General features: G+C 40.2%; 1 protein-coding gene across 1 annotated transcript in view; it reads left to right on the forward strand.

Moving 5' to 3' along the window:
* The window catches only part of ADAM10 (ADAM metallopeptidase domain 10), a 125,388-nt gene extending 111,474 nt beyond the window's left edge, over window positions 1–13,914 (forward strand). Inside the window, exons 10-16 of the mRNA XM_069982269.1 lie at window positions 2,991–3,174; window positions 3,938–4,088; window positions 5,184–5,367; window positions 7,159–7,267; window positions 8,560–8,780; window positions 10,439–10,565; window positions 11,591–13,914. Of these exons, the coding sequence (XP_069838370.1) occupies window positions 2,991–3,174; window positions 3,938–4,088; window positions 5,184–5,367; window positions 7,159–7,267; window positions 8,560–8,780; window positions 10,439–10,565; window positions 11,591–11,685 (1,071 nt within the window). The 3' untranslated portion in view covers window positions 11,686–13,914. The remainder of the gene's footprint in view (window positions 1–2,990; window positions 3,175–3,937; window positions 4,089–5,183; window positions 5,368–7,158; window positions 7,268–8,559; window positions 8,781–10,438; window positions 10,566–11,590) is intronic.
* The last annotated feature ends 2,340 nt before the right edge of the window (window positions 13,915–16,254 follow it).

Below are 16,254 nucleotides of genomic sequence, written 5' to 3' on the forward strand. Positions count from 1 at the left end.
CTGGAGTGCATATACAGTACAGTAGTAGTACAGTCAGTGCACCATTAATCTCCCATCCTGTACAGTACTGTATAAGGGCCCTATTCCACCGGACGATTATCGTTTGCATAATCGTTAACGATTAACGATCCCAAACGACCGCTATTGCGAAAGACCTGAAAACATTCACACATGGAACGATAATCGTTACTTATGATCGTAATTGCGATAGTTTTTTCTTCGCTATTTATTCGCTATTGCATTCGTATCTATTGCAAACGACCGAACAATGTCTTATTCAATGCGAACGATTTGCGAACGAGCAACGATAAAAATAGGTCCAGGTCTTAGAAAGCGATCAACGATTTCTCGTTCGGTCGTTAATCGTTAACTGCATTTCAACCGAACGATTATCATTTAGATTCGAACGATTTAACAATAATCTTAACGATAATCGTCCGGTGGAATAGGGCCCTAAGACTGCTGGAGTGCATATACAGTACAGTAGTAGTACATGCAGTGTACCACCATCCCCATCCTATACTGTATAATGCCCCTATTCCACGAGTCGTTTGGAGGAGCAAACGAGCGCTATTAGCGCTCGTTTGCTCCTCGTTCCCCGCTTGCTGCCGCCCCTATTCAACGCGGCTGCAGCGAGCGGGTGAGTGCGGGAGGGGCTGCTCGGAGGATCGCTGATTGTCCGGGCAGCCCATAGGATATAGCAGCATCTGCTGCCGACGCTCCTATTCAACGGAGCGACGGCAGCAGATCGCTGCTATATCAGTCGCTTGTTTTTCAACATGTTGAAAAACAAGCGACTGCAACGATCAGCGAAGATGACGTTTGGCACAAGATGGCGGACGGCCTCGACACGGATCAGGTAATGTATAATGCACCACACACTTCCGGGTACACGGGCCGGGGGTGGGGTGGGGGGGAACAGGGCGATTCACAGACATAACATACATTACAAAGTTGTATAACTTTGTATTGTGTGTTATTCTGTGAATAATTTTTTAGCGCCGCACTACCCCTTTAAGGATGAGTGAGGAGTTAGTGACTACTGTACTATAATTGCTGGTTTTGTTGAGTGTTTCTTGTGTATAATTTACTGTACAGTATAGTGCTATTCTGTAATGTCCTGTACAATATATAGTGCTGTTCTGTAATGTCCTGTACAGTATATAGTGCTGCTCTGTAATGTCCTGTACAGTATATAGTGCTGTTCTGTAATGTCCTGTACAGTATAGTGCTGCTCTGTAATGTCCTGTACAGTATATAGGACTGCTCTGTAATGTCCTGTATAGTATATAGTGCTGCTCTGTAATGTCCTGTACAGTATATAGGGCTGCTCTGTAATGTCCTGTACAGTATATAGTGCTGCTCTGTAATGTACTGTACAGTATATAGGACTGCTCTGTAATGTACTGTACAGTATATAGTGCTGCTCTGTAATATCCTGTACAGTATATAGGGCTGCTCTGTAATGTCCTGTACAGTATATAGTGCTGCTCTGTAATGTACTGTACAGTATATAGTGCTGCTCTGTAATATCCTGTACAGTATATAGGGCTGCTCTGTAATGTCCTGTACAGTATATAGTGCTGTTATGTAATGTCCTGTACAGTATATAGTGCTGTTCTGTAATGTCCTGTACAGTATATAGTGCTGTTCTGTAATGTCCTGTACAGTATATAGGGCTGTTCTGTAATGTCCTGTACAGTATATAGGGCTGCTCTGTAATGTCCTGTACAGTATATAGGGCTGTTATCTAATGTCCTGTACAGTATATAGGGCTGCTCTGTAATGTCCTGTACAGTATATAGGGCTGCTCTGTAATGTCCTGTACAGTATATAGGGCTGCTCTGTAATGTCCTGTACAGTATATAGGGCTGCTCTGTAATGTCCTGTACAGTATATAGGGCTGCTCTGTATTGTCCTGTACAGTATATAGGGCTGCTCTGTAATGTCCTGTACAGTATATAGGGCTGTTCTGTAATGTCCTGTACAGTATATAGGGCTGTTCTGTAATGTCCTGTACAGTATATAGGGCTTATCTGTAATGTCCTGTACAGTATATAGGGCTGCTCTGTAATGTCCTGTACAGTATATAGGGCTGCTCTGTAATGTCCTGTACAGTATATAGGGCTGCTCTGTAATGTCCTGTACAGTATATAGGGCTGCTCTGTAATGTCCTGTACAGTATATAGGGCTGCTCTGTAATGTCCTGTAGAGATTAAACTGGGTACTTTTCAATGTTATATATGGGTACTGTAGGTAATTATTAGTGGGTGCTGGAACAAATTAAAAACATTTACATTATTTCCTATGGGAAAACGCTGCTCGGTTCTCAGACTGCCTTCCTGAACCAATTAAGTTCGAGAGCCATGGTACCACTGTACGCACATATATACACGCTGTACAGACGATTACACACCATACATACATATACACATTCTGCACACATGGCAGTTTATTACATATACACACACTGAACGTACACACAGTACCTTACATACGTACACACAATAAGAAAATCCTTACAGTAAATAATAAGAGTGTTAGTAGCTAATGAGACTAACTATACATATTGGTGGTCTTTCGCGCTCTTATATTGCTCAAAAATAAATAAATCTATACCCCCAAATCTTCATTATGGCTGTTGAAAAACCATAGTATTTCATCTCTTCTAAGCTTTGCTCCATTTAGTCTTTTCTTCAGCTTTGCTTACTGCATTTTTTGGTGCGTAGAAGATGTTAGTTTTGATCATAAGCAGCAGTTTATGGATGATAAAGCTGTACTTCCTTCATACCTGCCAGAAGCTTTGGAAAATAGGACTATAAAGCTTTTGTTTCTTGGAACGGCTTCCTACATCCTCATTGTACCTAAATGTCTTGACTTATTCCATGGTGCTCTTAGATGTTTCACTTTTATATTTCTCTGAAGAAAGCATTACCAGATATCTAAGAATCATTTTTATTAAGATGCTCACATGTTGTCTATTTCCCCAGCATGATTCTGGCTCTGAATGCACACCAGGAGAGTCTAAGAATGTGGGATTTAAGGAGAATGGCAACTTTATCATGTATGCCAGAGCAACGTCTGGGGACAAGCTTAACAACAATAAGTTCTCAATTTGCAGTGTCCGCAATATAAGTCAGGTCTTGGAAAAGAAAAGGAATTTATGTTTTGTCGGTATGTATATTTTCATTAATTATTTCTTTGTTCTATGGTACATTTCTAGAAGGTTGCACATTTGCAAAACATAAAAATATTAGTTTGGCTTATTTTCTTCAGGACTTGATGGATGGATGATGATGATGCCATTAAGACCTTTATGTAATCTACCAGTTTGTTGTGCTTTTATATAGGCTTTTAATATCACAGAGAACTGATAATTGCTCGGGGTATGTCGAAAGGGATGTCGTCCAGGTTCAATTGAAGGAAGTTCCTTGCATTGCCAGTGGCTAGGGACACTTCATTCTCAGCGTCCACTGGGGTTCCTGTTAAACCCTTATTATTCAGAAAAAGATGTCCTTTATTATTTTACAGCTCTGGCTATGCTTTGTGCTCCCTTATTACAGTTCCCAAGTTAAACAATCGGGAACTGCAGTGCATTTGTGTTTCTTTTTGTGTTTAATTAGCCACGTATAGCCATACACTATTTGCAGCCATTTGCAGATGTGCTGTGGACAGACTTTAGGCTAAGGTTCCTTTTACGTGGGCTGTTTATTTCCAGGCAGGAACTCTCACTGCTGATAATCAGCCCATGTAAAAGGGCCGGCAATCTGCCAACTGATGAGAAATCTCTAGTTCTTCGGCCAGTCACATATTTTGTTGCGGGTATTTAAATCATTGCTATTGTGCGGCTGACTATGATATAATAGGATATAATTGAATAATCTGGATGCAGGGTTTATATTTTTTCCTGAACTGAAGTATAATGTATGTGTTACAGAGTCTGGTCAGCCCATTTGTGGTAATGGTCTGGTTGAGCAAGGAGAGGAGTGTGATTGTGGCTACAGTGATCAGTGTAAAGAAGAGTGCTGCTATGATGCTAACCAGCAAGAAGACAAGAAGTGTAAATTAAGACCTGGAAAAGGCTGCAGGTATGTGTGCGCCTAATGAGTCTCGTAAACTTCGAACAGTGTGGGCATAGAGTCACAATAGCCACAGATTGGCATTGAGCTGTCAGTATGATTAAGCATTTCTATTTCCATAATGTTGTAGGAACTGTAAAGCATGACATTTTTCATTCATTATACATGTTTTGATTACCTCGTGTTGTGAAATTAATTATTTTGAGCAAAATTTTTGCTTTGCTCCAAACATAACATGTATTATATATAACTAATAAGACTGTTAACAGTTTGGTTTCACCCAGGAAAACACATTTATATAAATCTTCTAAAATATTGCTATTGCTGGGTAAGGGGTCATTCACACATCTGTAGAATTCTGTCCATGTACAGACGGTATTCTGAGACCTTGTGAATGACCCCTCAGTGCTTTAACGTAAAGAAGCGCGCTGGCAACAACAAAAAAAAAATGAACAAATTAGCCAATTCACCAGCAATAGTCAAAAGTCATAAATTTGATTGTGGTTTATGGGCATTATTAGTTGACTGCACAGATGAGGAAATTACAGATCATATTAAAATAAGAAGTTAAGGATGTTCTGTTCTATAAACCGTTCTGCAAGGTAATAGGTTACAGCGAATCTGTCACTCCAAATGCATGGCTAGAACTGGCAACACATCCTAGATAGGTCTTAATGAAACATGTCATACTTTTTATTAATTGCGTGCTTGATTTTCAGTAAAAAAGTTTGAATCTCTTATCACCCGAATACCTGTATACATTTCATTCTGGATGTAAGCTGTGTGTCTTTGTATGTAATTTCTGCTCTTTTGGCTTCCAAAATCTGTCATATAAATCTGTGTGTAAAGGCACCCTTACAGTCCTTACAGTCCTTGTACAAACTGGCCATACCTGTTTGTTTGTTACCACTTTACTAATTAACGTGGTCTGATGAAAACAAAAAAACATCTAAATGTACTGCTGGTTTTAGCTGCTCATTTGGGGTGACAGATCTGCTTTGAGGGGCTTTTCTGTGCATATATTTTAGAATTTCGGAGGTGGCGCTCTAAAAAGTTTTTAAATGGCAATCATGCATCCTACTTAATACCTACATGGTGTTTCAGTCCCAGCCAGGGCCCTTGCTGTACAGCACAGTGTGTCTTCAAAAGCAAAACTCAGAAATGTCGTGAAGAATCAGACTGTGCAAAGATGGGAACCTGCAATGGTGTTTCTGCACAATGTCCTCCATCTGAACCTCGTGAAAACTTGACTGAGTGTAACCGTGAAACCCAAGTCTGCATCAAGGGGGTAAATATCGGATTACTTTTTTTGTACCTATTTTAGATTAACTGTTAACCTCCACTGCTAGTTTTCTTGTCTTCACTCTCATTATTAAAGGGGAATAATCAGCTAGTTAGACAAAGCTAATGCAAAAGGAATAGGGAATTCTAAAACTTAACTTTTAATATAAACAATTCCGCTAAAAAGTCACAAAACAAAACAAACAATGATATCCTCCAACCAAAACTGTGATCACAGTGGTTGCAAAAAATGGATATGCCACGATAACGCAATACACTAAAGGAACCCTGATGTGTGTACCCCCATAGTATGTGGGTCCGGGTATCGGGGAGGGACTCAGGTCAATGATGAGGGGCAGGACCTATTTCCCCCTATACTCCCTTCTCCCTGTATACCCTGCCCTAGGCGGAGTTGACGCCCTGATAAAGATATTAGACAAAGCTAACCTGCTCATAGTTCCCTATTGCATACAGTGCACTGAGGCTGAAGGTAAGTCTCTTACTTTCATCCTCTGCACCGTTCTGCAGTTTTAATGCACTCCTGTGTCTGTTAAGGGAATTTGGAGCACTGCTCCACCCCTGCCAGCCAGCTACACTAATAATCATTAGAAGAGGCAGATCTGCGCTCTGGGTGCAGGGCAATTGTCCAAACTACCGTACCGTACACTGGATTACTTTTAAACTGCATGGGAACAGCGCAGAGGATGAAGGTGCTTCAGCGAAACTTAAATTAAAACTTAATATATTGCTTTCCTTCCATACAATATAATATATATGCACTTCTTACTTCATCGTGCTCACCCGTGCCCTCCTGCAGTGTCTTCAGGTCCCCTGCTGAACGATTTCACCACCACTTCCGAGACTGGCTGAGTGGCCACAGGTTCGTTTAGCGGGGGACCCGAAGACAGCGCTTGAGGACACCCAGGGAATGTGGTTAGGTAATGTTTGTTGCACAGAAGGGCTCAAAACATTTTCATCACTGGAGTACCTCTTTAAGTTTGTAAATGCAGTGTTACAATTAGGTCTTTCCTACATCTGATATCTGTGCAGCAACAGCTGTTCTACCCAGAATGGGACTCGCCAGAGAAAGCTATATGCATATCTTGGACAATAGAGGGAAATACTAGGTCTAAGTCCAAAAGAATTGTGAGTGTAGCTCTGGACTTTAACATATGCTGTAACCAATGATCAGTACAAAATGCTATTTGTAGGTTTTTACCTCTAACATATTAAATTTTAAATAAGAAATTCAAATGATATTGTAACGTAACAGAAAAATCCAACCTGTCATCTGACTTAGGGTGGTATTACACGAAGCGATTTTTTTCAATTAACGATTAACGATAAACAATCTCCAACGATCGCAATAGCGGTTGCCTAATAATCGTTCGTTTTACTACACGGAAAGATTATCAGTTGAATTGGAGCAACAAATAACAAGAAGACTCCCCTTTCAATTTGCGAATGAACAGGGAACGGCTAACGACATCTTATTCAAACGAACGATGTGCGAACGATGTGTAAAAGACAAACGATAAAAATAGATCCAAAACCTATTAAACGACCAACGACCAATCGTTCGTCGTTTAATCGTTGTCTACTATTACACTTAAAGATAATCGTTCAAATACGACCGATTGAACGATTATTTGAACGATAATCGCTTCGTGTAATACCACCCTTACAGTTCCCTGTTTATCTGGTACATTACACCCAGACTGCATACTAGGTGCACCCCAAGACTCAGTATATTCCTTATTAATGTTTAACCTGCGTCCGTATTCCGTTTCTTACACAGCAATGTGCTGGATCTATCTGTGAGAAGTATGGCTTGGAAGAGTGCACCTGTGCCAGTACTGACGGAAAAGATGATAAGGAATTGTGTCATGTCTGCTGTATGGAAAAAAGTGAGTCTTTAGTGTGAAGGCAAATTGAGGATTTTTTTTCATTTTGATACCTCTGATTGCAAGACTTTGATCTGCGTTACTGTTAAAATATTGTATAGTACTGAAAATCTCTGAAAAATGGCTTACTGGGCTAAAAGTCATTTACAGTGACCCTGAAAAAAAGAGAACTAGTGGTACCAACATCTATTCTTTTACTACCGTGATTTTGTTTGACAAATTCTCTTCCTTCTCTAGAACATCACAGAAGGCTGCACTATTTGTCAGTGCATTAACAATTTTCCTCCATGGCTTGCTGTATCTATTAATTGGACAGTACGTCAGTAGGCAGTCACCAGCTATTTGAAGATCTGTTGTTTGTATAGATAGAATCCTAACAGACGTTGTACAGCCTGTCATGCATTCTAACCTCCAAATGTTTCTTGCTGAGGGGACTTCTAGTTTTACTTTAAGGCCTTAATTTCCACTAATACAAAGAACTGGAAATTCAAATGAAGGATCGCAAACAACACCCTAAGGCTACATTCATATGTTGAGCAGTTTTTCAGGTCCTTATATCATATCTGCATCTGCAATCTGTAAAAAAATGATTCCATAATGCATCTGTAATCCATATTTTTTTGTAGATCAGCAAAAAAGAGGAAGGTGATAAGTTGAAATGGTGTTTAAAAGAGTTATCAATATTCCTTCAAATTTGCAGACGTTAGACATTTCATAAATAGAAATTACGGATCCCCAAAAACTATGGACATTCCCTTATGTGGGACAATCTGTGCCACAGTTATAGAGATCTTGAAACCAGCAGTAAATTAAAAAATTAAGGCTACTTTACACTGTCCAATTATTGGCGGGGTGATAGCTTAGTGGAGCCTTCATCCCTCATAATTGGCCAGTGTGAAAGAATCAGCTATCATACCCTCTAAAATGATTTTATGCTAGCATTCAATTCCTTTTTATCGGCTGCAGGTTGCCCGTGTAAATGGGAGAATGTGTGGCCGACAGTGTGAAATCAAAGAGCCACCCAAACAATCTACTAGAAGCAGCGCCACACCTGTCCTCAGGTTATGTTTCGTATAACAATACAGCTCCATTCATTTACACACAAACCTCACACAAAATGTGCACAAGTGTGGCACTGTTGCTCTTTCACTCGTATTCCCAGTAATAGTCCTACTCTATACGTCATCACTCTCCGGCTCTGTACTTCATGGCCGATTTTAGTTGTAAAGATTCTAGTTTACATTAGAAAATATTTACTATTTTTGATTTAACTAGTATTCTTTTTATACTTGTAGTGAAGCTCCACACGTGTGCCAGTACTGGTTCAGAGGTATGGCGAGCTTACTTCAAAGGGAAAACTATTACTCTGCAGCCCGGGTCACCTTGCAATGAATTTAAAGGATACTGTGATGTGTTCATGCGCTGTCGATTGGTTGATGCTGATGGTCCATTAGCAAGGTTGAAAAAGGCCATTTTCAACCCAGAGCTTTATGAGAACATTGCGGAATGGATTGTGGTATGTATGAATTTCAAGACACACACAAAAAATTTTAAGAAAAGGGTTCAAATGTGTACAACTTATATATTCGCTTTGCACTCTTAAATTAAATGGGCCAAATATATAACTATTATAGTTTTAACTGCTCACCCTCTTTCTGTATATCTGGGGTGGGGGAGATGGAGTTGCATAGATGGATCCACCACATTGGTGAGACTACTTGGAGACTCCTTTCACTAACTTTTGTAAAAGTATAATTTCTTTAAAATGCTTCAGTATTTTAGAGTTAGGCTGCTTTCATACCATCTTTTTGGTGTCTGTTAAGGGAGCCAATTTCTATCTCATGCTGCCCATGGCTGGGACAGTACAAAACTCTTAGCAGAATCACTTTAAGGCCTCATTCACCTGCCCATAATTGCAGACTACACTACTGAGCCATACATCTCAATGGCCCCCTTGATCACGATCTGTCTATGCAGAGGTCCATGAACTGTGGACAACTACGGATGCAAAACCGTAGAGCGGGTAATTATGGGTCTTACTACGGCCTTGTGAATGAGACCTTTCTCAGAATAACTTGAAAATGGCTCCCAAACCAGACAGCTTCTTTTCACATGTGTTTTTTGTAAGTCATTTTTCTAAATCCTGACTAAAAGCCAGATTGCCACGTATCAAACATCTGTGAGAGACGTGTAGTGTAATTTTTTTAACTGAAAGTTATGTGTCCCAAAGCTGCCGTATCCAAAGCCTATTACTTCTCTTCCTTTCTATGATTTTGTAAATCTCCTTTTGAATAGACTGTACAAAGTCTCTGTAGGAGGTTGTAGACAAATAAAGTGCCAGATTTAGTGACGGTTGTATAAAACTAAGCAAGCAATAATTCAAATTAAATCTTGTTTTTAAGGGTTTGTTTCTGGATTAAATTTATATATGGCTGGGCATCTTTTAAAAATGAAAGCTATATTCATCCACCCCAAGCCGCCTTTGCTCTAACTAGTCTGGTTCTCACTTGACACTGATACTTCCTGGTTCCTCTCAATGCATTTTCCCCACAAGAAATGCTTGCTCAGCCATTCACTGACTAAGGCGGGACATCACTGTGTCCAGTGATTGGCTGAATGGAGCAGTTCGTGTGGGTAGGTTGTGCCACCAAGAACCAGGAAGTAGTCGTTACTGATGGGGGCCAGAAGTGTTGGCACAGCAGCTGTGCGGGTTTGGGGTAGGTAAATATAAGTTTTACAATCCCCCCAACCCTATATGCATTTTTCATACAACTCCCTATGCTCTTAAAGAGCATCTGTAGGCACCACGACCCCCCATCTAGGCCCCGCCTCTTTGACACCCAACTAAAAGTTCCTTTTTTTACGCAAGTACCAGCACGTGGAGAGAAGTGGGCACGTGGAGAGAAGTGGGCCCCAGGACCAGACATGGATTGTTGCTGGCAATGCAGCGGTTTGGGGGCAGGAGGCGTTGTCAGTGCCTACAGATTTGCTTTATGTGTACAAATTTTTTGTTTACGGTGGTTTCTCATTGATGTAAATTTTCTACAGTGATGTGTGCATTTATCTATAGCAACTGTTAGCTATAGAAGTGAATAATTTACCCTGATCATGTATAACTCATGTACATATACAGTGTATTTTGCGGTTTAATGACTTTGCTTTCTTGTCTTCTAGGCACACTGGTGGGCTGTTCTCCTAATGGGAATAGCATTGATAATGTTGATGGCTGGGTTTATTAAGATATGCAGTGTACATACACCAAGTAGCAACCCCAAGTTACCTCCACCAAAGCCTCTACCGGGTAAGTAGAAATAGAAAGCCATTGAGGGACATTTATCAATTAATCTTATCCTAAGATTCTCCTAAGATTTGTAGAACATGGCAACCAGTCGACACTCACCTTTTATCTCTCATAATACTCAGCTTTCAATTTACTAAAGCAATGATTCTTTACTGTGGTCAACAAAGGGAATCCTACTAAGGCCCCCTTCACACGTCCGGAAAATCTGCCCAGATTTCCGGACCCATAGACTTGCATTAGATACGGACACCCTTCCGGATTTTTCCGGAAGGTTGTCCGTTCCGGAAAATAGGTCAGGATTTTTTAGATCCTGTCCTATTTTCATCCGGAAACCTGGTCCGGATGCTCCCATAGAAGCCTATGGGAGCACCCGAGCTCCGGACGCTTTCCTGATGCACATCAGGAAAGTGTCCGGACCTCCAGGTGGCCTGGCAGAGCGCCCCTCACTACCCCTTCCTGCTCCGCGGTCCCTGGACTCCTGCGCTGTATTAATTTCACTTTATGCTATTGGACTGTTTGACACACATGTTGGGAAAAGCTCCTGACGTGTATATATGTAAAAGACCACTGTTGTGTATTTCACTGTATAAGCATACCGTGGAAACATTGCCCCTTTGGAACTAAAAAGAGCACACTTTGTCTGAGCCATGTTAAAACTTATAAAGAGAACAATTGAGCTGTCACTGCAACATTTTGTCATGCCAATCCCCATCCATTTTTACTATGTGGACTACCTTACAGATAACGTCTTCTCATCACAGCAGCAGGAAAGTGACAGTAGTTTCCCCTGCTAGTAATGAGCCTGACTGATGGCTGCTTTGAGAACTACAAGACTTGCAATCTTATTTTCAAGTGCATAGTAGTGCTGAAATAAATTAAAAGAAAAAATTCCATGAATACTAATTTTAAAACAAATACTACTATTTGATGGGAGTGTCCTTTTAAATTTTGTGTAGATAACAAACCACTATGCTGTTCCAAATTTTTTATTTACTGTGTATTTTAACATATTTTCTTTATTCCAGGCACATTGAAGAGAAGGCGGCCACCACAAACAACTCAACAACCTCCACGCCAGAGACCACGGGAAACATACCAGATGGGTCACATGAGACGTTAACTGCAGCTTTTTTGCCTTTGGTTCTTCCTAGTGCCTACCATGGGAAAGATTCACTCCAAAGAAATACCTACAAATCGTCACTGTTCCCGTATTACGAAGATGAATTGGATCCTGTCGTGAGGCGAAGTCAAGAACTTTTCATCACATAATAACAGGAGGAGTTCCTTAACACATTTCCCTTTAACACAGTTTAACGACAGTCTCCTGATGAAGAAATTAACCAGAAATTTTTAAGAAATTCTTTTTAACTTCTCTAATGGCATAAAATATTAAAAATTGTTACCACTTGTTTTTATGCCCCCCCCTTCATTCTCTTCAGTTCCAGTTCACTTTTAGTGAAATTGTCTTTACTGAATCTTCGCTGAAGACAATACCTGTCTTTTTTTCCCCCGAACTGCCAATGAAGGCTAGGAAGGTAGAGGCCACTTCAGCATTGGAGAACATCTCCTGCCAATGTACATACTTTGTTATATGCAGACATGTAATTATGTACAAGCATAAGTCTATGTGCAATTGTAAAAAACAAACAGATAATTGCAATATGGATATGTTACTTTGTATTATAAATCTTGTTTTGGGTTTTTTCAACTGTAAACGAAGACATTATTGTTTAAGTGACATACTCAGGATAACCGAGGAATTGGTGTATAAAGGCGACTGAAATATATATCTATTTTTTTCGGGAGATGCTTTCATTAGCTGAAAGAAGTATCCATCTGCATTTTCCTTACTAAATGTCTTATGACCCGAGATGGTTGAAGTGCTCACACATTTTTTTCTTACAATGAGCTTACAATTTCACAGACTTGAATGTTCTGCAAGCTGACTACAGATGTATTAAATCTACAGCCACTTCGGACATCAGGACTCCTTGTATCATGTTTTTTGGGGGGTTTTTGTACTTTCTGTTGTCCCTTCTTGGAAAAGTCAGCGGTAGTCCCAAGTCACAAGAATTTTAGGCACGTGTTTTAATAAAAACAAGCCTATTGTAAGATTGGTAGCTTGCAAGAAATTCATGAAGTAGTTTCTTTAGACTTGCTTGTGTGCTGTAGTAGGAAGATATGGTCTTTTGTCTGACCTCTACTGATCGGTAGTGTCCTCAGCATGAAGCCACTGAATGAATAACTACTAATTCTGGGTAAGAAGGTAAAATTATATTATGTTTATCCACTGTCACTAGATCCAACAAATGACTTTTCTACCGTTCCCGTGTCTAAAATCAGTGTATTTTATACCATCGTTCTAATATGGAGGAGAATGAATATAACACTTCATGCATCCAGTGCTATGCATGTCTTTGTATGGGCATTACCAAGAGCCTTCTAATTTCTTTACTTCCAAGGACATCAGTGGCCATGGTATTGGCAACAAGATGGATATTTTTGTCTGTATGACTTTGGTCTTATTCAGTTCTTTCTGATTTGGCTTTAAACACGTAAAGACTTAGGTAGTTTTATGTCTGGCAGATAGTTAATGATAGAATAGAAAGTTTACACATCCATTCTCATCTTGACATGCCAGCAAGGTATAAAGAAAAACAAGAACACAATTTCTTCCTTTTAGAATTGTACAGTGTGTGGGGTTTTTTGGTTTGTTTGTTTTTTTCCAAACAGAAACTTACATCTTTTTGTACAACACTTTAGAAACAATTTTGTACATGAAATCCCAGTCTGGTAGATAGGAGACTATAAAGAATTCTCAAACAATCTAAAAAAATAAATAAATAAAAAAAAAAATAGAAAAAGAAAACAAAAATTAAAACAATTGTAGTTTTGAAAGTAATTGAATGCATTTCTTTGATGGATAAGGTGGGATTAAAAGGATTTTTGATTTTGAACAGGGTGGTTTATTCGTAGCTTTGTCAATGTGATAGATCCTTTTAAAATGTGTATTTTTTTTTTAATTTTATTTCTTTATTTTTGTGTGGTTAGGTTTCAGGAAAATGCCCAGTTTTATTTTTTAATTGTAATGTTTGAGCAGAAATGCACTGAACCTCTCCACAGTATGTCATGATGTGGTAAGCAAAGCAGAAGCGCAGCAAATTAAATCTAATACTACTGTCAATTTAATGTCCACTGTGTTTTATACAGTATTTTTTTGTTCACTTTTGAAATTTTTACTAAATTGCAAAAAAATAAAATAAAAAGTATTGTGCAAACATATGTAAAAATTTCATTTTTTTCCCCATGAAACTTGACTTAATAAATAGAATTGATTTACAATATAAAATGATGGGTATATTATTGAGAAGGATTTTTGCAAAATCTATAGGTAGGTTCTGCTCTTTATTAGCACACCTTTCCATTGTATTTGCAATTGTTAAAGTGGCTCTATCAGCTTTAAATAATGCCCAGAGCCCAAGTGTTTAAAGGTGAACTCCTTCAAAAACAAAAAATCCAGTGCAAGCAGGGGAGTGCGCTCACTGACCACCACCAGGCACCAGTTTCTTCCGGGTTGCGGTGACATCACAACTCAGCGGGAAGTGCCCACTCACCCAGTCAGTAACTGCAGAGATGTCCTGTCCCAGTAACTGACTGGCTGAGTGGGCAATCCCGAGTACGGTTGTGACACTGCAGGAAGCCGGCAGGGATCCGTAAGTGGTGAGGCAGTGCTCGCAAAGGCATGGGGACAGGCAAGTATATATTACATTCCTGTACCCCGCTTGCACTGTTTAGTTTAAGGGTGCCATGTGAACTGCAGCATGCAGTTCCCTCCCTCCCTGCCTGACCTATAGGACACAGTGCTAGAAGACTAACCCTGTGCATCATACTGGGCAGGTAGGGGTAAGTGACGCTGAGCATGATCTAGAGCTTACAGATTGCCTTTAATTATATATAAAGCTTAGTCCATTGGGACAGCAGTGCCATAGGAATGTAAGGGCTTTCTTTATCTGCTGTAAATCTCCTGGATGACCAAGCAGTTTTGTCTTTGTTTTTTTCCCCCATGTTTTCACAGTTGTCATCAAAGTGTGTGTGTGTGTGTGGGGGGCACTATTTTGGGGTAGCAATGATTGTCGATCACTTTTTTCCACTGGAGGCAGATTCAAAATCAAGCAATTCAGGCATGGTTTAAAATTTTTATAGCTTTCACTGTGTGAGGTCAATATTGAAATAGTTTTATTAAGGTTGCTATGAATGTGTTGACAATAATAAATGTGTTTAATTTTATGTTTTATATAAAAGAAAATGTGGGGAAAAGGGAAGGCATTTTTTATTTAAGTGTCACTGACATGTAAAAATTTTTGATCGGTCTGGTTTTGAGTGTTTAGACGTGTGGTGAGAACGAGTCAGGAGAGCATCGCGCTGCAGCGCCGTCAGGTTCCCGCTCTGTGTCAAATCAGTTGCACGCCATAGACTTACATAGACTGCCAGTCAGAGCCTGACTGATCATGTGACACAGAACCAGGAGAGGACCGCACTGAGCGTGTTCTTCTCCCTGATCATTCTGACCATCAGTATGGGTCCAAACACTCAGACCACATGTCATGTCTCTGAAAATACTATTTTTTGCAAAACTTTTATTAGTCTCTCAAAGGAATCTGAAATGCAATCTACAAATCTCAAATCGCAATCTACAAATATAATAAACTTCACTGCTACTGTATTATGCTCAGTAATAATGCTGTAATCTATCCAGCCTTGCTGGAGATACAGCTGAGAAGATGCAAATGCATGGCATACTTAAGGACCTTTTATTAGGACCACTACTGCTATGGAAACCTATCTGCGTCCCAGTGATGGTGTCACCCCGGGGCCGGTGGGGTGACATGCCCAAACCAGGCATTAGACTCTGTGTTCGTTATGCTGGCTTTCGTTATGTTGGCTATGATTAAAGCGACTCTGTACCCACAATCTGCCCCCCCCCCCCCCAAACTGCTTGTACCTTCAGATAGCTGCTTTTAATTCAAGATCTGTCCTGCGGTCAGATCTGTCCTTCGGTAGGTGATGCAGTTATTGTCATAAAAAATTTATTTTAAAATTGCAGCCCCATGCCCTACGGGCGTATCTGTGCCCTAACTTTGCACCACCCTTCCGTCCCTACGGGCGTATCTGTGCCCTACCTTTGCACCACCCCCTCCGTCCCTCCTCCCCACCCTCTTCATCATTAGGAATGCCACTGGAACATTTACTTCTGTTTGAACATTGCACAGGTGTCTCAATGATCCAGCCCATGTGCTGTGGTAACACAGGTGAGGAATAGGAAGCAATCTGCCTGGAGCATTCCTAATGATGATGAGGGACGGAGGGGTGGTGCAAAGTTAGGGCACAGGGCTGCAATTTTAAAAGTTGTTTTATGACAATAACTGCATCACCTGCGAAACAGACCCCAGGACAGGTCTCGGAGTAAAAGCAGCTATCCGAAGGTACAAGTGGTTTGGGGGGTTTAGAATGTGGGTACAGAGTCGCTTTAAGCACACAACCCTTTGTACACACTCTTAAAAGGAATACAGAAAATGTGTGTCTCCAATATGGTGGTTACTGTCTTTAATGCATACCTGTCACTAAAACTAACTTTTGACGTGTCATCAGTCTTGTCAAAAGTTATTGATCAGAGCAGGTCTCACTGCTG

Source organism: Dendropsophus ebraccatus, chromosome 1 (genome assembly GCF_027789765.1).
Source record: "Dendropsophus ebraccatus isolate aDenEbr1 chromosome 1, aDenEbr1.pat, whole genome shotgun sequence".
Classification (NCBI taxonomy): domain Eukaryota; kingdom Metazoa; phylum Chordata; class Amphibia; order Anura; family Hylidae; genus Dendropsophus; species Dendropsophus ebraccatus.